Source organism: Pristiophorus japonicus, chromosome 18 (assembly GCF_044704955.1).
Source record: "Pristiophorus japonicus isolate sPriJap1 chromosome 18, sPriJap1.hap1, whole genome shotgun sequence".
Classification (NCBI taxonomy): Eukaryota; Metazoa; Chordata; class Chondrichthyes; family Pristiophoridae; genus Pristiophorus; species Pristiophorus japonicus.
Genome location: NC_091994.1, coordinates 20,437,603 through 20,462,607, shown reverse-complemented (window position 1 = coordinate 20,462,607; position 25,005 = coordinate 20,437,603). Strand labels below are relative to the sequence as shown.

Here is a 25,005-nt window from a genome sequence, read left to right as displayed (position 1 = left end):
CAGAAAGACTGTGGCCAAGTGTAAATGCGACGAATGGTGAGCACCATTCATTTGCCGCTGACCACAAACTCCAGGCCATTATATAAAGAATAAAAAGGCAGCACAGTGGTGCTGAGCATGTGCAACGTTATGCTCAGAGCTATGCAGTTGATGAAGTCCCATTCCATTCAGTTCCAGATTTAAATTATATTGGGGGGTAATTTTAACTCTGGCCGATGGTTTAAAAAGGCCTATATTGTCGGCTGCCCATCATTGACCCCACCTGATTTTCTCTTCCATTGACTTCAATTGAAAGGAAAATTGAGCCTGATGAATAATGGACGGCCAATTCGATCTCGCCCATTCTACACCATCGCCCAAAGCTAAAATTACCCCCATTGAATGGCGAGACACCAAGTAAAGGCTGCAGCAGGGGGTGGGAGGGTCAGAGGGCAGGGTAATGCTTGGGCGTTCCGGTATATGGGTTATTGCCTGTGGTCTGAGATTAAGCTTTGCACTCACTCTTTCTCCTGTAGGCCAAGTGAATGAATAAAGAATACAAAAAATAATAACTGGGAAACTAAATACCCCTCAAAATAAAGCATTAAAATTGTTAAATAGGTAAGAGCAAGCTCTAGACCGCCAACACATTCTCAGCATCTTAATAACAGTATAAACTGCTTAGCTGTGGCTCAGTGGGTAGCACACTTGGTCTGAGTCAGAAGGTTGTGGGTTCAAGTTCCACTCCAAGAACTTAAGCACATAAATCTAGGCTGACACTCCAGTGCTGTACTGTCGGAGGTGCGGTCTTTTGGATGAGTCATTAAACCGATGGTGGATGTAAAAGATCTCATGGCACTATTTTCGAAGAAGAGCAGGAGAGTTATCCCTAGTGTGCTGGCCAATATTAATCCCTCAATCAACATAACAAAAACAGATTATCTGGTCATTATCACATTGCTGTTTGAGAGAGTTTGCTGTGTGCAAAATTTCTGCCGACTTTCCCACATTACAACAGTGACTACACTCCAAAAATACTTCATTGGCTGTAAAGCGTTTTAAGACATCCATTGGTCATGAAAGGCACTATATAAATGTAAGTCTTTCTTCCTTTCCATTTATATTATAACTTGAATTCCTTGACAATGTTGTAGTCTTGTGACATTTTCCTTACCTTTTGTAATTCTCTGTTATACTGTTTGACACATTGATATTTTCTAACAAAAGTGGAGCAGTTATTTCAACAATGGGTCTATTGTATTTAGAAGACTAAATATATTCTTCTCCCTCAGGTCCAAGAAAATACAAATTAAACATTCTCTGAAAATGTCCATTATTTTTCAACAATCAAAACCTGCTTGGCTTAGTATTTGATATATATATATATATATATATATTCAATATTATCAGATCATATTAGCATTACAAATACCTGTATCCCATTTTTAACTTGGACTGGTGTCCCCAGTGGTTGCCAGCTATCTATTGTTCGTGAAAATAGCTTCGTTCTCAGCATGAAGTCGGTCGGCATGACTCAGTAAGGGATGAAGCTATATGAAGAATATTGGAGTCAGCCACAAACTGCTGCAAATGTCTGCACTTTTTCCCTTAAATAAATCATGTGACTTTTATGACTGACAGCATATCCGCGCCCAGTGTGTTGCCTCCCCCCATGGTGCACAGGATGATTAATGACTGTTATGAGTTCTAGAAAATGTCATTAGTGGAATCATTTGTATTGCTCTGGAGTTAACTCGCAATTAAAAACAGCCAAAAAAGTGTCCCTTTGTTTTGCCCTAAAATCGATGTTGGCTCTGTAGATTGTAACAAAGCAACTGCAATCATTGTGACTAGATGCTTTCTTGCATGTCATTTGCTATTTTGCTAGAACCTAAAACAGCAGCAAGTTTGAATCAAGAGCTGTCAACATTAAGTGACAGTTATGATCAGTGAGAGTGACACTTAAAAACACAGTTCCAAATATTCAAGAGCAGCATACTTAACAATCGGCCACATTTGTAAACCAAAATGAATGATTATCACTCCCAATGAGTGACACGTTATTGCAAATGATAACCTAATCCTGTTTGTTCATTGATGTTTTTTTTTAAAAAGAGTTGACAATCTATTAATATTTTACGCGATATGACTCAGGTATGTTGCAGTTAAAGTTGCAGGCCCATGGTGTTAGAGGAGCCGATATCTGAGAGGAGGACAAGCTGCATTGGTGACCGAGGAACTCCTGTTTGTTCAATATCTCAGAGCGCATAGCTGCCATAGGCATGGCCTACAATTAATCTACAGTTTTATGATGGGTGTTTATCAGATGCCAGTGTTAGCTTCAAGTTGGGTGTCATTTTTTTGCAACTCACATATTCTCACATATCCCATCACTCCATTAATCTCAAACCCCCTTCACTGATCAGTACTGATGCTTATGAGGGGAGATGAGCAAAGTCCAATTTCCTCTCCTCTTAAACTGCCCTAACAAGAATCCTTTCTCTGGTGGCATGGCTGGGATTTGTCAAAATAAATTACCGTAGACTGCAGATTTGTTCCAAACTAGAAGAGAAAGACTGGAAGGGACAATAAATTAAGAATTCTTAATATATCAAATTACTATTCAGAACAATCTACTAACTGACTGGGCATCGGAGCGGGTCATCAATTCTTGAAAATACTCTACAATTGCTGTCACATCTTGTTGTTTTCATTTTGCCATTATATTCAAAATGTATTAAATTATGATTTTAATAACCCTTTACTCCTTAGGATGTTCAGAATTCCCATTATTTTCAATAAGACATGAATGATTATGGCTTTATTTGTAGATAAATTGATCCATTTTTATATTCATACTAAATTATATTGACTACACTGTATATTAAATAACACACTTGCATTATTTCTGTTGTAGAATAGCCTGTTCGGAATAGAGTTTGGGTTATTTATCATTATACGCTGCTTTGAAATATCAATGTATGTCCTGAAGAAATGAAAATATTTGAGATCATGTGCTGTTTATCTTTTTGTTATCGAAGACAAGGATTTACTTGTCAATTCTATGTCATTTCATGAACTGAAAGCCAATCAAATCTCCATGCACTGATTTAGAACTGGGACCATTACCAGAATAAACTAAGGTCTTGCCAAATAAAGAACATTAATGCCAACCTTTAACTCATCAATGTCTCTGTCTCTTCTCAAATTGTCAAGAAGCCATATACAAAATCTACTTACTACTACTTAAATCAGCACAGGTTTCAAGACCACACTGAAAAAGGGTTTAGTATTTAAATTCCATTTTTTTTTTACAATGGAGCTCTTTTTTTTTATATAAACCTCCCAACTGCCTGCTCTTGATGACAATAAACCTGATCGGTTTGCAGAGCCCCTTCCAGTGGAAGCAGGTCCATACTGTGACAGTTTACAGGGAGAATCTGAAGCACCAGTGATGACATCACAGCAACGACACATGTGCAAGAACACCTATATGTGGCTTTTCAAAAGTCATGACTGGAACCTTAAAGCAATTACAATTGAGAGCAGCACTCGGCTATGACCGGAACACAATGTCGACCTTGTTAAGTACTTCTGTTAGTGACCAAAAATGTATTCCACTGCCAATATTTGCTTCCAGAAGATGGAAAAAATCCACCTTGTGAGATAGTGTTCAGTGTCTCTGGAGGGATGGAGCCTGTCATACCTATGCAATGGAAGTCCATCTGAAACATTTCCTTAGTATAAATGGGATATGAAATGCTGTCACAGTATCATTACCACTTCATTAAGACATTTTTAATCAACACTCAATTATCCATTGATTTTTTTTCAGCCAATCCGTTCAGTATTTGACTGAGATGTATTTGAATGATGAGAGGACACTCATTGTTGGAAAAAAGAACCAGTATCTTACTCTAGATGCAGTATATTAGAGCTTTAGTTCAGAACATTGTTCAAGATTCTGATTTTAAAATGCATTTAACTTTATATTGTTTTAAATTAAGTGACAGAGGTGCAGCTCATCCTAGCATGTTGAGTAAGTGCTGGGGCTGGAACTCTTCCTGCAATATGATTGTATTGTTAGACAACATGTGTGACATTCAATAAAATTTTTGAAGGAATATATTATGTGGCTGTAAATTTTGGATTAGGCCTTAGAAACATTTTTAAAAAACTAAATATTTAAGTGGAATAAACCGTGTCATGCAATATAAATATCGAAGCAAAAACTGTCTAGATTTCTCTATACTGAATTTCAACAGATTCTATTTCTGTAATGTATGCAGCTGTGAGCATGCTCACAGGCTTGTGGAGCTGTTTCGGGCAGGTCAGGGGGCCTCCTTGTAGGCCCGCTCCTGGGCATGGCCAAGGTGGCCATTAACCGGTCCAGGCAGCGGGCGGTCGAGGAGGTCGTTCAGCCCAACTGCCTGCCTCTCTTCCGCGGTTACATCTGAGCCAGAGTGTTTCTGGAGATAGAGCACGTGGTGTCCGCCGGTACGCTCGTGGCCTTCCGCGAGAGGTGGGCACCGGAGGGACTGGAGTGCATCATTACCCCCGGCAACCAAATTTTAATTTGATCTGTTTAATGTCGAAAGTTTAATTTGTTCATTGGTGCCCTTTAATAAGGGGCACTCGATTCATAGGTTCAACAAAATAGTTGGAGCTGTTGCACTGTGAGTGGCTCAGCCAGTCACGCGATGTTCACAAGACTCAATAAAACCCCAGTTAATTGAGTTCAGGTTCCCCACAATGAAGTGTGCCTGGAGGATGAACTGGTAGTGTTTAGTTTGATTGTTAAACCTTTACTAATAAACCAGCTAGTTCTTTACAGCAAATATGTAGCTGTGAATTCTTAAGCAAAGAACCCACGAAGCAAATATACTACAATTTCCTTAAAAAATAAACATTTGGTAGGTTAAATGTACGATTATGAACTGTTCTGCATTTGGACAGAGTTTATTTTGGATGAAAGAGCTTTGGGAGAAGGCACATTTCACTTTAACTGCAATGAATGGCAGGAGGAACAACAGCTATCAAGTGGGATGACTCACTTGCATGATCAATTAACTCAATTAGATACAGATTGATTCTGCATGCAGTTAGGATTCGTTTCATGCCTGACTAGTTGATGGATCACGTCGGTGCCAAATGGAAAATATTAAGGACAGTGAAAGGAAGAAGCTATAAGGGAGAGCCTGGTGTTGAAATGGTCTCCCTATTACCAGTGACATTTACTGCAGACTCCATTGCTGCAGATTTAAATGAAAAGATAGCAGCCATTATTTTCTGCTTGCTACTTTGCAAATATTTGTCTTTTCACTGTACATCTATTTTCATCTCTCCACTTGCAAAAAACAAAATAGAAAAGTGAGATTTATGGCGCCATGTTTCAAGTTGCCTAATGATGCGATGGATAAACTCACTGCATGGTGCAGTACTGAATATTATAGACCAGGAAGATCCCGGGATCAATCTTGTGCTCCGTTAGTTGATTGGCTAATTGGTAAGTATGTATCACCAGAATTGGAATAGCATGGCCTTTAAATAGTAAATACAGAAACAATTGACATATGATGCTAAAAGCTATGAACCATCATTTTCCCCTCAAATAATGGGACTATTGCTCCCCAATATGAAGGAACAGCACTATTTTCACAAGGTTTGCTAACTGAGGGGGAAAAATTCGGGTCAGTTGCGCCTCCAGTTAGTGCCCCCGAGAGGTGCAAATGACTTTTCGCCCGGCCGTAGCGCTGCTACCGACTCCCGCGAAATTCCCGGGAGTTTAGTGGCGACGTTAACCGATAGCGTCCCGCTTCTGCCAGTAGCACGCCGGAGCGCGGTGCCGGCAATGATGATGCCATCACCGCACACAGCGACCCCTATTCGCCCTGGAGCGAAAATTCGGTAGCACCCCAGGCGATGCCCACGCCAGCTTCGCGGGGCGCGTACCGGGTTTTAGACTGCTCGCAGGGTGAAAATTAAAGGAGAGGTGCGCCGCTGAAAATGTCAAAAATGGCCAATTTACCGGTCAGGGCTGTCTCATCTTCATATTGCGGGGTCCATACTGTGATGTTGCAGCCCGGCACTCCGCTCCCGAGTAGTCTACTAGGGGCCCCTTTCTCCCTAATGCAGAGCCGGCAGCGTGCCCTCCCCTTTAATGAAATGGGAGGGCCCTGTGTACTTGCCAGCGATACGCGCCTCTCCATGTAACGCTGGAAAAGTCCCAATGGTCAGCGCACAGTCCCGCCCCGAGAGGAAGTGGAGTGCGAGATTTTACGCTCCACTTCCTCTGGGAGCAGTAAGTCCAATTCAGCTGGCAGGGTGAGACTTCTGCACCTGGCTGTAACCGGGGCAGTATGCAATTTTACGCTCCAACTTTTTAAATCACCTGCCAAGTTTTGCTTTTCCTGTGGGATAATAAGCTTATGCTTCACATGAAGCTCTTAGTGGAGACATTGCTCCAGCTATCTCTAAACCTCCATCCATGGCCTTCCCAGCCATGAAGTGTTGATCATCTCTAGATTTACTGGTGTACTCTTCCCTTTTCTTGCTCTCCAGCATAAAGAGACAAGGGCAATGTATTTTATTAAGCGCAGCTTGAAAAATGATCAAAGAAGCAAGATAGCCAGAATGCTTTGTGCTGATTTTACCTTGCATGTACCACCAGAATACAGTGTTGGCATGGATACCCAGAGTGAAAGAAAGCATGAACGAACGAACAAAAGAAGGATAGATAGAAAGAAAGAAGAATCTGAAATCTTAGAATGTCCTAAATTAGATACAACATGGATTGTATTGTTTTGTTTCCATAAATTATGTAAACATTCTGAGGTACAATCTATCATTGTCGATAGTAAAACAAAACTGTGGTGGAACACGAAGCTTAAATAAAATAATGAGCAGGAAAATCGCCTCAGAATAATTCAGTACTAGCTGTGGGAAAACATAGAAGTCAAAACAGGCAACCAGCATTGCTCGCCACAACAACATTTAGAGGAATCCATTTTACCAATATCCTATGTTATGTGAAATCTACTCATACCTCAAAAAGGAAGCAGTCGAAAAATCACGTTAAATTGGCCAACAAGAAGTAATGGAAACAGTGAAAAGGCAAATAAAAATTTAGGTAAACGAACAACCTGAAGACATGCCGCAAAGATACAACGCCATTTATGGGAACAGTAGCATAGTGGTAATGTTACTGGACTAGTAATCTAGAGGCCTGGGCTAGTAATCCAGAGACATGAGTTCAAATCCCACCACGGCAGCTGGGGAATTTAAATTCAGTTAATTAAATAGATCTGGAATAAAAAGCTAGTATCAGTATAGTGACCATGGGCCCAATTTTGGCCATGACTTGCATCAATTTTTTTTGGAGTAAGTTGTTTTTTCTGGCGTAAGTTAAAAAATGCCATTTTCCCCCCCCAAAATTTGCTCCAGCATAAGTCATTTAGTTACGATTTTTTTTTTTTAAGGTCAGTTTTTTTTTCCCAGACACTTACGCCAGTTTTGACCATTTATGCCACTTTGGCCAGCAAAAACTTACTCCAAATCAACTTCGGTCAGCGTATGTGGCCAGCTCTGAAAAACTTTGCAGGCAATGAAGAAAAAGCAGCGCACATTCGGCAGACATTAGGGCAGGGAAGGGAACTGGAGAGGACCTCAACAACCACGCACCAAATATTGCAAGGAAAAGCTCAAACAATTAAAGTACTAATAAAAATGAAGTAAATCCAACCGGAGAAATGTGAGCTGCTGGCCGCGATGTCACGGGATGGGGGGGGTTAGCCAGAGAGAGAGAGAGAGAGAGAGAGAGAGAGAGAGATGTTGGTATACAAAACACTCTTTCTCTTCCCCCCCCCCCCCCCCGCAAAACTCTCCTCCTCCTCCCCCTGCCCCCCACAATCAAAAGTCTCAAGCACAGCCACTAAATAAAAAAATAGAACCGAAGTCTTACCTCGCCCAGGAACTCAGTGGGCTGGCCGGCTGGTGCGGAGGTCACTCGGCCGGGGATAGGATGCGGCGAGATCAGGCGTCCCTTTGGCCGGGGATAGGGGCTGCAAGCATGGGGTCCTGCTCACAGCCCACAGGACGCGCTGGGAGGGCAGGAGCATGCGCGCAGCCCTCACTGAGCATGCGCGCAGGTGCCGGCAGTGCTTTGTGTGCTGACCTGTTGTCCCGCACCCCACCCCCCCGTCCCTCCCCCCCTTCAGTCTGCACGCCATGCCAGGACTCCTGGGACTCCAAAGAGCGGCCAAGATGGGGCTCCTTTTTTCTGGCGCCCTTTCCAGCGCGCAAAGTCAGCGCGCTTCAGGTCAGTACGTCGAAAAAAGGGGTTGGGCAATGTTGGGCCCCATGAAACTACTGGATTGTCATAAAAACCCATCTGGTTCACTAATGTCCTCTCGGCAAGGAAATCTGCCGCCCTTACCCGGTCTGGCCTATATGTGATTCCAGACTCACAGCAATGTGGTTAACTTTTGACTGCCCTCTGAAATGGTCTAGCAAGCCACTCAAGGGCAATTAGATGGCCACATCCCGTGAACAAATTGAAAACAAAAAATCACTGAAATCTGCTATCCTCCAGCTACATCACACAAAGTGAATATTTTGCATCCGGGGCTCTGAAAGATGATAGTGAAATGAGCTGTGAATTTACATTCCATGGAAATAAAACATCTAGCAACCTTAATTCCTAACTGGTTCATATAATCCCTCAGCGGAATATTAGACGGAGAAATGCAGGGCTATTAAGGCTTTGGCTGATACTTGAGCCAACCAAGGTGAAATTTTAGATATGATTTTTTTTTCAATGCTGGGTTTTCCACTGTGCTGAGTTGCTAGGCAACACAATGAACTAAAACGTCCATCATTATCCTAGTGGGATATAACATTTATCCAAAATTGCATTACTGTTCTTAAATCCTTACATCACATCTGATGAAGAGCAACCTGAAGCTTTAACAGCTGCAAAATAATACAATGATCTAAATTTCCTACAATGGGGTCGATATTAATCCCCACGATGGTCAGAAGTGGGGTGTAAAGATTTAAATATGGGGAATGTGTCCCCAACACACCGTGCACATGCCCGCAACCTTTTCTACAGCAGAGGATATTGGTGCGTCCAAGTGTCCCGCCATGTAGAAGCGAGACACTTCATTAACATATTTAAATCGAGCTACCACCGTGCAATTGGGAGGCCGATTTAGAATTCACAGTTACTGTGCGGGCTTCGAAACCCGGCAGGCTACAGACGGCTGGAGATGCTGGCTCCACAAGGTAAGTGTCTTTTACAGCACTCTTTGTGGGTCAGGAGGAGCTGGAGTGCTTCCTTCCGACCCCTCAAGGAAGCCTTTGGCCTCCTCCCTGCCGCGACTGCCCGACCTTCCCCTCTCCAGAGTGTCCTCGGCTGTCCCCAAGGGTCCCTGAGCGTGGCCTCGTGCTGATGGTTTTCCCTCCCAGCCATTGGCCAGGCTGTCAAGTTAGCTGGCTAATGGGTGGAAAACCGAACAAAAGAATGAAAATGAGGCCCTGCCGTTAAGTTCAGCAGAACCCCCGCATCCCCAGCATTACCACGCTCTTCTGAGATTTTCGGCCTCGCCTGTACCCTCCCGCCTCTCCGAAAATATCAGGCCAATAGGTTACTGTTGCTTATATTATTTGCGGAGAATTTTGGAAAATTTGGAAATGGCACAGTTTAAGTACGTAAAATCTGTGTTCATATAGCCCGTATCACACATCTAAAATCACCTGAGGCATTTTACAATGAGAAGTAGGAGAAAAGCTATGGGAGGTGACCAAAGATGGGGGCACCTCGTGGAAGCAGAGGGCATGGCTGAGGTACTAAATTAGTACTTTGTATCAGTCTTCACTAAAGAGGATGCTGCCAATGTCACAATAAAAGGAGGAGGAAGTAGCGCAATTAAATTGGATAAAAATTAAAAATTGGCAGCGCTCAAACTAGAAAAGTCACCCGTTCCGGATGGGATCCATCCTGGGATGCTGAGGGAAGTAAGGGTGGAGATAACGGAGGCTCGGGTCACAATCTTCCAATCCTCCGTAGATATGGGAGTGGTGCCAGAGGACTGGGGGATTGCAATCCCTATTCAAAAAAGGAGAGAGGGATAAACCCGGTAACTACAGGCCAGTCAGTCTCACATCAGGGGAAGCAATTTAGGTCATTGTTACCTCGTTAAGAGCCTATTAAAAAGAATTTTGAGCTGAACTTACCATTTTACCAGGTTGTCCATGAGGTTTATGCTACTCGGGGATCACGTCAGGTAAGGATGTCGGGAGTTATGTGACCAAGAATTCCTTTCTTAATTCGCCAGCTGCAATTGTGCTATAAAAGCTCCCGTTTTACAGCTGTTCACTTTCCAACTTCAAAAGTTATTCCTTACTGCATTTGGAATGCAGAGTGAGCTTTATGCAGGTTGCAAGTGTTTGGAGAAATCTCTCTATCCAGTGTTACATATTGGATCAACCTCGATCATTGACAGATCGCTTCTGTCATCTCAAGTTCACCTGCCATCTATTACATTAGCATCGGTGCCCTTGAAACTATCTCACCTTGGTCCTCAGAATCCCAGCACGATCAGCCCCAACACCAGCAGCAACAGGCACACCAGCAGCACCAACAACAACAACTACCTTCTCCGCAATCAACTGATGCTGCACAAGACAAAGGGCATCAGCATCCGACCACACTGCTGTCCGGGACACCAAGGATGGCGTCACCATGTCCATATTTACTTCACTTGATACTGTAAACCCTGGCTGCCACATGATGTGCCAGGTTGGCACCACCCCACACCAACACCATAAAGTATCACTACAATGCCCAAGCCATTCCTTTCACACTCATCACCATTGCGGGGGGGGGGGTACCGTTATGTCTCACCATTCACTACAACTCACTAAGCCACTTCCAAAGGTGCCCATAAATATGTTCAAGAATGCAAAGTGTTGAAAATAAAGATTTCAATGTTTGACATTAACAGAAACTTTACATGAACATTGGCTAAAAGACCCAAGTGCCTACCCTTGTATGTTGTTAGTTGGTATGACTGGACTAGGATGAGGGTGAGGGGTGGCTAGTGAGATGGGGATGTAATAATGTAGATAGAGAGGGATGGGTGGAGGTGCAAGGTAAGTTGGTGTGGATAAGGATGTGTAGGAGTAGGGTAGGGATGGCAGAGTGATGGGGATGTGATGAGTAGCACAGCAGGATGAGCTTCAGTGTGGCTTTGCAGTAACGTTTCATGATCCATTGAGATCATTGAAAGGTTTGCGCCATTGCAGCCCACTCCTCTTAACGACATCGCTGCTGTGTCGTCAAATGCAATATGCAACCAGACTGCGTTGATCTCCTGGGGAGGTCTCTCCCACCCATGGGAAGGGAAGAGAACCTCCCTGCATGCTGTGACTCCCTCCATAAGTCTATGGAAGGAGTCTTGGGAGAGCCTGGGTGCAGCCGTGCACCTCTGTGCAGTGTTTGCCAGTGGTTGCAGCACCTCATTGCTGTCGAACACTGACAGCACAACTGTCAAAGTAAATTTGGACATGGCCCCTTTAAGGAAACCAGCAGAAGACACGTCATCAAATGACATCACCAGACCCGCTTCCTCAATTGGCCAGTAAATGCGCTGGATGGGCTTGACAAACCAAATCAGCGTGAAATCCTTTCTACACAGTGGGCTGGAGCCAGCAGCGAGGACCAGCCGCACTGGACCCACCGAGGTCACGGAAATCGCGGCCATAGAGACAATAATCCAAGACAAAATTAATTGTCACCTAGAAAATTATAAGTGAATAAATGACAGCCAGCACAGCTTTGTTAAAGGCAAATCGTGTTTGATTAAATTGATTGAGTTCTTTGTTGAAGTAATGGAGAGGATGGATGATATGGACTTTCAAAAGGAGTTCAATAAAGTACCACATAATAGGCATGTAGGCAAAATTGAAGCCCATGAGATTAAAGGAGCAGAGGCAGCGTGGATTTGAAATTGTCTGACAGACAGAGGGCCCAAGTTTCGGCCTCAGTTGCTCCTGATTTTTTGGAGCAACTGGTGTAGAACGGAGTATCTTAGAAATTCAAATTCTCAGTATTTAGTTTGCTCCAGTTCTAGTCAGTTAGAACAGTTTCACTTTGGAACAGAATTTTTTTTTTTCAAAAGGGGGCGTGTCCGGCCACTTATGCCTGTTTTCAAAGTTTCGGCAGTGAAAACTTACTCCAAACTAACTTAGAATGGAGTAAGTGAAGATTTTTGTACGCTCGAAAAAACCTTGTCTACACTTTAGAAAATCAGGCATAGGTTACAAATCAGGCGTAGGGAATGGGGGGGGGTGTTTAAAGGGAAGTTTACAAACATTAAACACTTCAGTTTTACAAATAAAGAACCATCATCAATAATAAATGATAAATATATCAATAAATCAATCAAAAAAAATTAATAAGAAATAATTATTTTTTTTTAAATCAATAAATAAAAAATTTTCTACTTACCGACTGCAGCACCGGGAGCCCTCCAACAACGTGCTGGGATGCCCCCCCCCCCACCCCAGTGTGTCTCAGTCAGTGTCTCTATCTCTCTGTCTGTGTGTGTGTGTGTGTGTGTGTGTCTCATTCTCTGTCTGTCAGTGTCTGTGTTTCTGACAGCGAGGGGAGGGGGATGAGGGGGTAGAGGGAGAGGGGGGGGCAGGGGGAGGAGAGGGAGGGCGGAGGAGGATGAGGATGAGGATGAGGATGAGAAGGGGGGTGAGGAGAAGGGGAAAGGGGAAAGGGGGGAGGAGAAGAGAAGGGAAGGGGGGGGAGGAGAAGAGAAGGGGAAAGGTGGGGGTGAAGGAGAGGGGGGAAGAGAAGGGGAAGGAAAAGGAAAGGAGAAGGTGGGGGAAAGGAGAAGGGGGGGGAGAAGGAGAAGGGGGGGAGGAGGAGAGGGGGGGGGAGGAGGAGGGGGGGGGAGGAGGAGGTGGGGGAGGAGGAGGTGGGGGGGGGGGGGAAAGGAGAAGGTGGGGGGGAAAAGGAGAAGGTGGGGGGGGGGGGAAAGGAGAAGGTGGGGGGGGGGGAAAGGAGAAGGTGGGGGGGGGAAAGGAGAAGGTGGGGGGGGGAAAGGAGAAGGTGGGGGGGGGAAAGGAGAAGGTGGGGGGGGGAAAGGAGAAGGTGGGGGGGGGGGAAGGAGAAGGTGGGGGGGGGGGAAGGAGAAGGTGGGGGGGGGGGAAGGAGAAGGTGGGGGGGGGGAAGGAGAAGGTGGGGGGGGGGAAGGAGAAGGTGGGGGGGGGGGGAAGGAGAAGGTGGGGGGGGGAAGGAGAAGGTGGGGGGGGAAGGAGAAGGTGGGGGGGGGAAGGAGAAGGTGGGGGGGGGGAAGGAGAAGGTGGGGGGGGGGGGAAGGAGAAGGTGGGGGGGGGGGGAGGAGAAGGTGGGGGGGGGGAAAGGAGAAGGTGGGGGGGGGGAAGGAGAAGGTAGGGGGGGGAAAGGAGAAGGTAGGGGGGGGAAAGGAGAAGGTAGGGGGGGGAAAGGAGAAGGTAGGGGGGGGAAAGGAGAAGGTAGGGGGGGGAAAGGAGAAGGTGGGGGGGGGGGGAAGGAGAAGGTGGGGGGGGGGAAGGAGAAGGTGGGGGGGGGGGAAGGAGAAGGTGGGGGGGAAGGAGAAGGTGGGGGGGGGGGAAGGAGAAGGTGGGGGTGGGGGGGAAGGAGAAGGTGGGGGGGGGAAGGAGAAGGTGGGGGGGGGGGGAAGGAGAAGGTGGGGGGGGAAGGAGAAGGTGGGGGGGGGAAGGAGAAGGTGGGGGGGGGAAGGAGAAGGTAGGGGGGGGGGAAAGGAGAAGGTGGGGGGGGAAAGGAGAAGGTGGGGGGGGAAAGGAGAAGGTAGGGGGGGAAGGAGAAGGTAGGGGGGGAAAGGAGAAGGTAGGGGGGGGGAAAGGAGAAGGTGGGGGCTGGAAAGGAGAAGGTGGGGGGGGAGAAAGGAGAAGGTGGGGGGGGAAAGGAGAAGGTGGGGGGGGGAAAGGAGAAGGTGGGGGGGGAAGGAGAAGGTGGGGGGGGGAAGGAGAAGGTGGGGGGGGAAGGAGAAGGTAGGGGGGGGAAAGGAGAAGGTAGGGGGGGGAAAGGAGAAGGTAGGGGGGGGAAAGGAGAAGGTGGGGGGAGGGAAAGGAGAAGGTGGGGGGGGGAAAGGAGAAGGTGGGGGTGGAAAGGAGAAGGTGGGGGGGGAAAGGAGAAGGTGGGGGGGGAAAGGAGAAGGTGGGGGGGGAAAGGAGAAGGTGGGGGGGGAAAGGAGAAGGTGGGGGGGGAAAGGAGAAGGTGGGGGGGGAAAGGAGAAGGTGGGGGGGGAAAGGAGAAGGTGGGGGGGGGAAAGGAGAAGGTGGGGGGGAGAAAAGGAGAAGGTGGGGGGGGGGAAAAGGAGAAGGTGGGGGGGGGAAAGGAGAAGGTGGGGGGGAAAGGAGAAGGTGGGGGGGGGAAAGGAGAAGGTGGGGGGGGGAAAGGAGAAGGTGGGGGGGGGGAAAGGAGAAGGTGGGGGGGGGAAAGGAGAAGGTGGGGGGGGGGAAAGGAGAAGGTGGGGGGGGGGAAAGGAGAAGGTGGGGGGGGGAAAGGAGAAGGTGGGGGGGGGAAAGGAGAAGGTGGGGGGGGGGAAAGGAGAAGGTGGGGGGGGAAAGGAGAAGGTGGGGGGGGGAAAGGAGAAGGTGGGGGGGAAAAGGAGAAGGTGGGGGAGGAAAAGGAGAAGGTGGGGGGGGAAAAGGAGAAGGTGGGGGGGGGAAAAGGAGAAGGTGGGGGGGGAAAAGGAGAAGGTGGGGGGGGAAAAGGAGAAGGTGGGGGAGGAAAAGGAGAAGGTGGGGGGGAGGAAAAGGAGAAGGTGGGGGGGAGGAAAAGGAGAAGGTGGGGGGGAGGAAAAGGAGAAGGTGGGGGGGAGGAAAAGGAGAAGGTGGGGGGGAGGAAAAGGAGAAGGTGGGGGGGAGGAAAAGGAGAAGGTGGGGGGGAGGAAAAGGAGAAGGTGGGGGGGGGAAAGGAGAAGGGGGCGGGTTGGTTCGGGGAGGGAGTGCGGGTCGGTTCGGATCGGGGGGGTGTAAGCGCGGGTCCGGTCCGGGGGGATCCGGTCCGGTCTGGGGGCAGGAGGGGGGGGAAGCGGGAGTCGAGTCGGGTCGGGAGGAAGCAGAAGCTGGGCGTGGGAGGCAGCCTTATGCACACAGCCCCAGTGAGGCCATTCGGCCAGGGCTAGGGGCTGCGTGCTTCGGGCCCCTCCCACAGTTTTGGGCGCCTGGAGCTACTGCACATGCGCGCCCATTGTAGCGCGCATGTGCAGAGGTCCCGGCACTGTTTTCAGCGCAGGGACCTGGCTCCGCCCCCCACAGCTCGTGCTGTGCCGCGCCGAGGGCCAGAAGGGAGCCGGAGAATCTGTAAGTTTTTTTTAGGCGCACTTTGTGGCCCAAAACTTGGGCCCAGAGAGTGGTGGTGAACAGTTATTTTACAAATTGGATGGAAGTATGCAGTGGTGTTCCCTAGGGGTTGGTATTAGGACCACTGCGCTTTTTGATATGGACGCGACTGTTGCCAACGGCGTAAAGTAGATGTGCATGTGCAGTTCCAGTGGGTTTTTTTGTGTGATCTCGCCGGACTTCCCAAAGATTGGTGAGAGAGAGAGAAAGGTGAGGGGTGGAAATTTCAGCGATTGTGAGGTCTGTAATGTGACTTGAAGGTGATATTAGGATGTTGTGGGATTGAGAGAGTTTTATTGTAATCTCGGGGAATGTATTCATCACTATCAGCTCCTCTGTCTGTTGTGGTTTGAACATGCGGCTGGTGAACAGGATTTAATTGGCTGGGAAAAGGATAATTGAGAAAGAGAGTAGAGACAGTGTGGAGAGATAGAGACAGCTCCAGACAAAGAGACTGGGGAGGGAAACGAGAGGGAGGGAGGAGAAGGAATCTGTGGAGAGCGGCAGCAGTGTGATAAATCCATCCCAAGGAACTGCAAAAACTTCCAGTGCAATTTAACAAGGTAAAGGTGACATTAGGATGTTTCAGATTGAGAGAGTTTTATTGTATTCTCACCGAGTGTGCTTATCGCTCTGTTTTTGTGGTGAACGTTACTTTTTCATATGTGGGACCCAACTTATGTACAGAAAGCTTCTGCGTAGCTTCTGGTTCGATGGCAGCAGTCACTCCGTTTTGATATACAGGTGCAAGGTCCCGAATCCGGAACTCCGAAAACCAGAATTGTCTGAAAACCGGACATTTTACACATAGCTGATGGAGTCGTCCGGAATCCGGAATTATTGTCCGAAAACCGTAGTAGTCCGAAAAGCGACAGTAATCGGCGGGCAGCAAGGAAGGGAGGATCGGCAAGAATCGGCGAAGGGAGGAGCGGAGGGAATTGGCGAACAGCAAGGTCCGAGACTCGGTCGAGGATTCCGGATTTCAGACTTGATTTTCTTGTCTGAAATCTGGAAAAACACAAAAGCCGCATGGACTTAGTCCCGAGGATTCTGAATTTTGGACGTTGTACCTGTTTATTGATGACCTGGACTTGGTTGTACAGGGCATTATTTCAAAGCAAATGACACAAAACTCAGAAATGTAGTAAACAGACTTCAGGAGGATATACACAGACTGGTGAAATGGGCAGACACATGGCAGATGCAATTTAACACAGAGAAGTGTGAAGTGATGCACTTTGGTAAGAAAAATGAGGAGTGGCAATATAAACTAAAAAGGTAAATTTTAAATGGGGTGTAGGAAGAGAGAGACCTGGAGGTATATGTACACAAATTTTTGAAGTTGGCAGGACAAGTTGAGCAGGCTATTAAGAAAGCATACAGGATCCTTGGCTTTATAAACACAGGCAGAGAGCACAAAAGCAAGGAAGTTATATTAAAATCACTGGTTAGGTCCCAGCATCCAATTCTGGGCATCACACTTTAGGAAGGTTTTCAAGACCTTGGAGAGGGTGCAGAAGAGATTTATTAGAATGGTACCAGGGATGCAGGACTTCAGTTACGTGCGAGACTAGAGAAGCTAGGGTTGTAGTCCTTAGAGCAAGAAAGGTTAAAGGGAGATTTAAGTGAGGTGTTCAAATTCATGAAAGATTTTGATGTTTCCACTGGCAGATGGGTCGATAACCAGATGTCACGGATTTAAGGTCATTGGCAAAAGAACCGGAGGCAATGAGGAAAATTATTTTATGCAGCAAGTTGTCATCTCTGCCTGAAAGGGTGGTGAAAGCATAGTAAATAATAATATTCAAAAGAGAATTGGATAAATACTTGAAATGGAAACATTTGCAGGGCTAAGGGAAAAGGGCAGGGGAGTGTGACTAATTAGAAAACTCTTCAAAAAAAAGAAGCACAATGGCCGAATAGCCGCCTTCTGTGCTGCATCATTCTATGGGGGTGAAATTGCCCCTTTTTATAGCCCCGTTAGCACCTCCAAGGGGTGCTTTTTGCCCAGGGGAGGGGGTGTTACCACCTCCCGGGAAATTGCCTGGGAGGTTTCACAGGCACGGCCTTAGCAGCGCCGCACCCCGCAGTTAGTGTCCCGGGCAACCGCACAATCGGCGATGACGTCATCGTCATGCGCGGCGACTCCTCATAGCCCTGCGCCAATCCCTTAATGTCCCGCGGGAGAAATTGGTCTCGGGGCGCCCCTTAAAGGGGAGGGCACCAGTGTCCCAGGCTGCCATCTTTGTTTGTCAGCCGACTCTCAGGTCGGCTTGATGATGGCGGCCCGAGCGTGATCCGGGCCATCGCGCAGTCCGACACTCCTTCTTGGGTGCCGGGCTGTTGGCCTGGTCTCATGCTGCCCTTTAGGCACAGTGGAGGCCACCAAAGGGCCTGCAGAGTGTGCAGCGGCCCTCCCCTTTTAGTGCAGAACATCCGATTAGCGCTTGACTCAGCACCGCAGTACCGCCCCTACAGGAAGCGGAGAGCCGGCGATAGCTCCCCGCTTCCTTTGAGGGGTAGAAAGCCCAATTCAGCATCGGAGGTGGGACTTGTGTGCCAGGCGCTAAAAGTCACGCACTGGAACGTTACCGCCCCAATCGGGGCGCGGGGCAATTTCTCCCCCTATGAATTTATGATTCTATGATAGCAAGGCAGGGTTTTAGGAATAGAATTCCAAAGTGCAGGGGTCATGGCTGCTAAAGGCTTTGCAACTGACAGTGGTGAAAGCTTGGGATGATGTAAAATAGACCAGAGTGTAGCGCACTTGCTAGAACATAGGGATTGAGGATATTAAAGAGGTAAAGTGAAGTAAGGCAGTGGAGGGATTGGAAAACAACGGATAGGGATTTTGAAGTCAATGCACTGGGGTCAGCAAGAGCAAGAGTGGTAGATGGTAGGGGGACTTACCGTGGATAGTATATGAGCAGCAAAATACTGGATAAGTTTGGGGCTTTGTAGGGCGGAGCTCAGAAAGCCAGTGAGGAGAGCCTTGAGGTGATGAAAGGATGGATGACGGGTTGTGTAGCAGTTTGGATGAGGCAGAGATGTAGGAAGGTAATGTTACTCAGGTGGAAATAGGCAGTCTTGATAGTAGACCACATGTGGGGATTGAAGCTCAGGCCAGACTGACCAGAACACTAAGATTATGCACAATTGAGTTTAGTCTGAGCAATTAGCCTTAAGGATAAATGTGATTGGCTATAAGAGGTGCAAAATTTCCGACGGGAGCCGAACAGAATGGGTTCAGCCTTGCTAATGGTAAATCAGAGAAAGGTCTGGCTACAATGTACCTTACTTTGATGTTGGACAGGCGTGTGGAGTGGAGGGTGGTGACTGGGGTAGAAAGTTGGTTGTCAACTATTTCTAATTTAGTCATATTAAGTAGACCAAGGCAGAGTCATAACCCAACACATGTTGAAAACGGACATGTGTACTTGTACTTAATGAAGATTTTCATTAACCATCATGATAACATACACTTAATAGCCAATTCATCTTATATTCTACTCTGATAGAACCCTGTGTCCCTAAGGTCGATCAAATCAGCATTTAGCGAAGACAAATTGCTGTGTATTGCTGTGTAAGCAATCTGATGCAGATTGTCAACTGCAACACTAAAAAAAATAAAGATGTACATGGATACTGGGCATATACATTTCCCACCACGTACCATCATTAATTAAAATAATCACCCAAATTTTACATCACCTCTGGTATCAAATTAATTCCTCTATCAGTTCCAATATCCCAGGATATACATCTAAAAGCACTCCTTTCAGCTCTGCCTAAACCTCTCCGCCCCTCTACCTCTCGGTCCTCCTTCAAGACGCTCCTTAAAACATATCCCTTTGACCAAGCTTTTGATCACCTGCGCTAATTTCTAGTTATGCGGCTCGGTTTTTAAATCGCATAATACTCCCGTGAAGCACCTTGGGATGTTTCACTATGTTAAAGGTGCTATATAAGTACAAGTTGTTGTTGAATGGAAACTCTTATGCAACTATAATTCAACATGATTAACAATTTTTTGTTCAGGCAAACATCTGAGGAACTCTTGAATTTTGGAATGAAGGGGCCAACAAGTGACTGGACCAGACCAAGACGGGTTGATTTTTAAAGTATATTCTTTACTTTCTTTAAAGTGTTTGAATTCAAGAAGTGAAGGTCTTTAGCGGACTCACCTCATATTACTTCTGGGCACTATCCTTCCTAAGATTCATTAATAGCAATATCTATCTTCAACGGAGACACAGGTTAAGTACAAACAAACAGATTTAAATTGGGAAGATTCTTGTCTGTTTGGAAATTTCTGGGTTCACTTCATACACAGCAATCCAGATTTAAATGCCACGTGCAGCAGTATAGTGACAACTTGCATTTTTTTAAATTAACTACAGGTCCAACAGTTTGAAAAATCCAATGCTGTACAGTGAAATGCTTAATGGGATGAAGGAATCCAATCCAAACAGAACAACTCCTTAACTAAAGTTCTAAATCAATTCCTTTAATGTCCTCAGGATCAATTGAATAAAAATGTTTTGCAGCAGTTTATATAATTAATCCATTTTCTCATTTTGTATGTCACGTTTGCCAATCACAAATAGATAACAGCATGACTGAAGATCTTGAAAGCAGCAGAAACAAATTGCATTTATATAGTGCCTTCAACATAAAACAAATGTCCCATGGTGCTTCACAGATGCATAAGGAAAAATGGACACCAAAACAAAGTAGAGTTTAGCAGGAATGACCAAAAGCTGCAATGAGAATTTTTTTTTTTTTAATTGCTTTTGTTGTTCATGTGTTGTGCTTTTTAAACACAAATATTCGTAGTCCTGAGGAACCAAACATATTCTCTTTTTGTTCTTAATATAGTGCCAGCTCAGTTATCAGAGCCAAACGATTGTGGGGTTCGAGTCCCACAGCAGAATTCATCACACAATCTAGGCTGACATTCTGAATACACAATACTGAAGGAGTGCTGTACTGTTGTAGGTGATGCCTAATCAGTGGATGTAACAGAGTCTATGGCCGCGATCTCCCCAACCTTGGCGGGTCCCTGGCGGCTGAAGTCGAGGTTGGGGGGGGGTCCCTGATCTCGTTGCTGGCTCCAGCCCGCTGCCCAAAAGGATTTTACCTTGATTGGGCTTGTTAAGCCCGCCCGCCCGTTTCCAGCCCAATTGAAGGAAGCAGGTCCGATGACTGAGGGGACTTGACAAGGTGGATGCAGAGAGGATGTTTCCACTGATGGGGGAGACTAGAACTTGAGGGCATGATCTTAAAATAAGGGGCCGCCCGTTTAAAACAGAGATGAGGAGAAATTTCTTCTCTGAGGGTTGTAAATCTGTGGAATTCGCTGCCTCAGAGCTGGGGAAGTTGGGACATTTGAATACATTTAAGACAGAAATAGACAGTTTCTTAAAACAATAAGGGGATAAGAGGTTATGGGGAGCGGGCGGGGAAGTGGAGCTGAGTCCATGATCAGATCAGCCATGATCTTATTGAATCGCAGAGCAGGCTCAAGGGGCCGTATGGCCTACTCCTATTCCTATTTCTATGTTCTTATGTTCTTATGACATCATTCGATGACGCATGATCAGCCAGTTTCCTTAAAGGGATCATGTCCAAAATGTACTTTGACAGTTGTGCTGTCAGTGTTCTACAGCATTGGAGGTGCTGCAAACATTGACCAGCACTGCACAGACATGCACAGCTGCAACCAGCCTTTCCCACAGCTCCCTCCATATGTTTATGGAAGGAGTCACAGCACATAGGGAGGTTCTCTTCCCTTCCCATGGGTGGAAGAGACCTCCCCAGAAGATCAACACAGCCTGGTTGCAAATTGCACTTGAGGGTACAAGCAGGGAAGTCATCAGGAGGACCAGGCTGCAGTGGCGCAAAGCATTCAATGATCTCAGTAGACCATGAAACATTACAGCAAAGCCACACTCGACCTCATCCTGCTGTGCCACTCATCACATCCTCATCACTCTGCCTTCCCTACTGTACTCCCGCACATCCTTACTCACACCAACTTGCCTTGCAACTCCACCCATCCCTCTCTATCTACATTATCACTTCCCCATCCCCCTAACTATCCCTCACACTCGCGCCCTCATCCTAGTCCTCGGGGAGTTATCCCCTGTGTCCTGGCCAATATTTATCCCTCAATCAACACAACAAAAAACTGATTATCTGGTCATTATCACATTGCTGTTTGTGGGACTGTGATATGCGCAAATTGGCTGCTGCATTTCCTACATTACAACAGTGACTACACTTCAAAAAGTACTTCATTGGCTGTAAAGCACTTTGGGACATCTGGTGGTCATGAAAGGCGCTATATAAATGCAAGTCTTTCTTTCTAACAACATACAAGGGTAGGCATTTGGATGTTTATGCAATGTTTTTGCAAAGTTTCTGTTACCGTGGGGTCAAACATTAAAACCTTTATTTTCTACTCTTTGCCTTCTTGGACAGATATGTGTGCACCTTTGGAAGTGGTTTAGTGAGTTGCAGTGAGTGATGAGATGTAACCGTACCCTCTGCAATAGTGATGAGTGTGAAAGAAATGGCTTGGACATTATAGGGATGCTTTCTGGTGTGCGGTGGTGCCAACCTGGTGCATCATGTGGCAGCCAGGGTGTACAACGTCAAGTGAAGTAAATCTGGCCATGGTGAGGCCAACCGTGGCATCCCAGGCAGCAATGTGGTCGGGTGCTGATGCCCTGTGTGGCATCTGCTGATTGCGGAGAAGGTTGGTGTTGGTGCTGCTGGTGTTGGGGTTCATCGTGGTCAGATTCTGAGGGCCAAGGTGACAGAGTGTAAATGGTTCCCATCCTGAGAGTAGGTACCATTTGAAGGTGAGATGACAGAAGCACTCTGTCAAAAGGTGAGAGAGGTTGCTGCAATGAGCCTGGCTGGAGAGTTTACTACAAAGACTTGCAGCCTGCATAAAGCACAATTTGTCTTCAAAGGGGAAAACCAAAAAGAGTCTCTGAGTTTGGAAAGTGTGCCGGTGTAAATTCTGAGGGTTTATACAAGTCTTAACGCTGTCACCAATCATCTGCTTCAATGGCCACTCAACCTCCGCCTCAGATGAACAGATGGGGTCCAGGAGCTGTGTGTATTCCGTGGGTGACCTGGTAAAGTTAAAAGTTTAAGGGCTTCTAAGCAAGCCAATAATTGTCTCAATTCCCTCCCCTGCCGCTGTGTGCCGGGTCTGTTCAGCGTTGACAGACCCGACATTTGGGAAAAGTGTGTGTCGCCATGGGTTGACAGCGGGGTCCCGACCTGCTTTATAAAAAAAATTTTTCCCACCTGACTCGCCACTAACCGCGCCCACTGACCCCCCCGTAAAATTCCCCCCTCCAGCACTGCTTGAAGAGCAAGAGTTCTCCGAGTGTCTTCGCCAATGTTCCTCCCTCAGCAATACACCAGAAACAGCTTATCCATTTATTGTTTGTGGGACCTTGCTGTCTGCATTTGATTGTTGTGCAGAAGTATTCCACTGGCTGCAGACCATTTTGGGATGTCCTAAAGATATGATACGGAACTATATAATACTTTCTTTCCCAAGTCGTGGCGAACCCAATCAGTCTGCACAAACAGTCCCAACAATATCCTTTAACTGCAAAGTATAAGACTGCCCCTTATTGCACCAGTGTCATTTCCATTTCCCACAACATCTATCGTTTCGGCTTCTGTTAATGAGATTGCACAATTAATGCTGAATTATGGCAGCTTTGTGCAGTAGACTTGTTTTCACTAGGAGCCAGACTGATACTGCCAAGATTCATTTGGATTAAGATGTATAACAGATGTCAGTGAAAGGAAACTTTTATCCCAGCTGTTGGGGCTGGATCTGGGATAAAAGTTTCACAACACAATGCGCTATCTAGTCAGAACAATTGTATGAATGTGGATATATAGTACAATACAATTACATACAGGGATTGTTGGCTTGCAATCCAGATATTACTGTGTTACATGAACAAATGTTTTGCTTGCAATCTTATGAGCAGACCAATACATGATATATGTATACAATAAAACTAATTATTCTGAAATACAGTGCAAGAAAGTATAGGGCACATGATTTGTATCGATTTTATGTTCTGAAGACAATGCTATTGGGCAGATATGCAACTGGACTCTTCCAATCGATTAAAGAAATGGAGTATGGAGGATGTCTGCCACATGACGTACCTTGAATACCTTCTGTCAGTTTCACAGCATCTTCGGCAGATAATCAAGATACCAGAGAGCAGGACTAAAGTCCCACCGATGAAGACAGACACCAGGACAAGCAGTAGGACATAACCATCCTGGACACTTGGATCTTTGGGAATGGCCTGCAACAAAGCAAAATCTTATAATCAATTAAATCTGTGGCAATAGCACAAGGATCATTTATTGTTTTTAAACAGTGAAGACAGATAGCACTGTAAATGTACACACAAATAGACATAAAAATTTGAACAATGTAGCATTTGAACCGGGAATAGTCAGAAATACCCCTGGTCATTTTACATTATCTGTGGTAACGAAGGAAACAAATCACTTGAAGAACAGTCAAACATGCATTCTCTCTCGAGATGAAGAGTCTACTCCTAATAATTCAAAGTTGTTTTTTCAGCAAAAACAAAAGCTTGAATTATCCAATCATTTGAATTAAGCAATGTTAGTAACATATCACAGTGGGAAATTAGTACTTAAAAGAAACTGAATCATTAGACTTTTTGAATTAAGAGACTGTGCCATATAGGTTAACATTGGCATTATGACCAGAATGCCTAGGCATGCAAGTACAAGGTATGCACATGGTTTTCCCTGCTGCTTTAGCCATTTCATATTTATCATTTCTGTTGAAAATTCAGTTTACATAGGATATATAGCACAGAAACAGGCCATTCGGCCCAACCAGTCTATGCCGGGATTTATGCTACACTTGAACCTCCTCCAGTCTTTCCTCATCTAACTATCAGCAAAGCCCTCTATTCCCTTCTCCTTCATATGCTTATCTAGCCTCCCCTTAAATGCCTATTTGCCTCAACTACTCTCTGTGGTAACGAGTTCCCACATTCACAGTTGCTTTAATCTGAAAATACAAATACTCTTCTTGTCTTGCCTGCTACTACTGAAAAATGTGCTACTGGGAGCTGGTAGAGAAAAAACATCTTAATGTCACAATTACAGCACTGTTGAGTCTTTCTCACTATACTGACAGAATCAGGGCATAAATAGTGCTGTGACATTTAGTTAACACGTTTGTTCCCGATGTTACGCAGTGGGATTCTCGTATATGTACGTTAAAGTGTTTGTCTGAAGACCTGCTAAAATAAATGTTCAATGCCTCCACTAAAATAGGAGAGAAAAGTTTCAGACAAATGTGTTTGTGTTTTTCCGCTAGTATCCCACAGAGTAACACCAGGGCCCTTGTGTTAAAAACATAGCCCAGAATATCTAAGCTTCAAAATTAGTACTAAAAATAACTCTGTTGAATGAACACCTTTTGCCCACCTTGGCATGTGAGGTGATGTAAAAGTTTCTTGTAAAGTGTTATGTGTTGTGGAATTATCACTATTTTATTAATAGGGC

General features: G+C 46.0%; 1 protein-coding gene across 1 annotated transcript in view; it reads right to left on the bottom strand.

Annotated features, from left to right (window-relative positions):
- cbarpb (CACN subunit beta associated regulatory protein b) overlaps positions 1-25,005 on the bottom strand; it is a 187,873-nt gene that overhangs the window by 141,860 nt on the left and 21,008 nt on the right. The window contains exon 2 of the mRNA XM_070861086.1: positions 23,614-23,759. Within this exon, the coding sequence (XP_070717187.1) occupies positions 23,614-23,759 (146 nt within the window). The remainder of the gene's footprint in view (positions 1-23,613; positions 23,760-25,005) is intronic.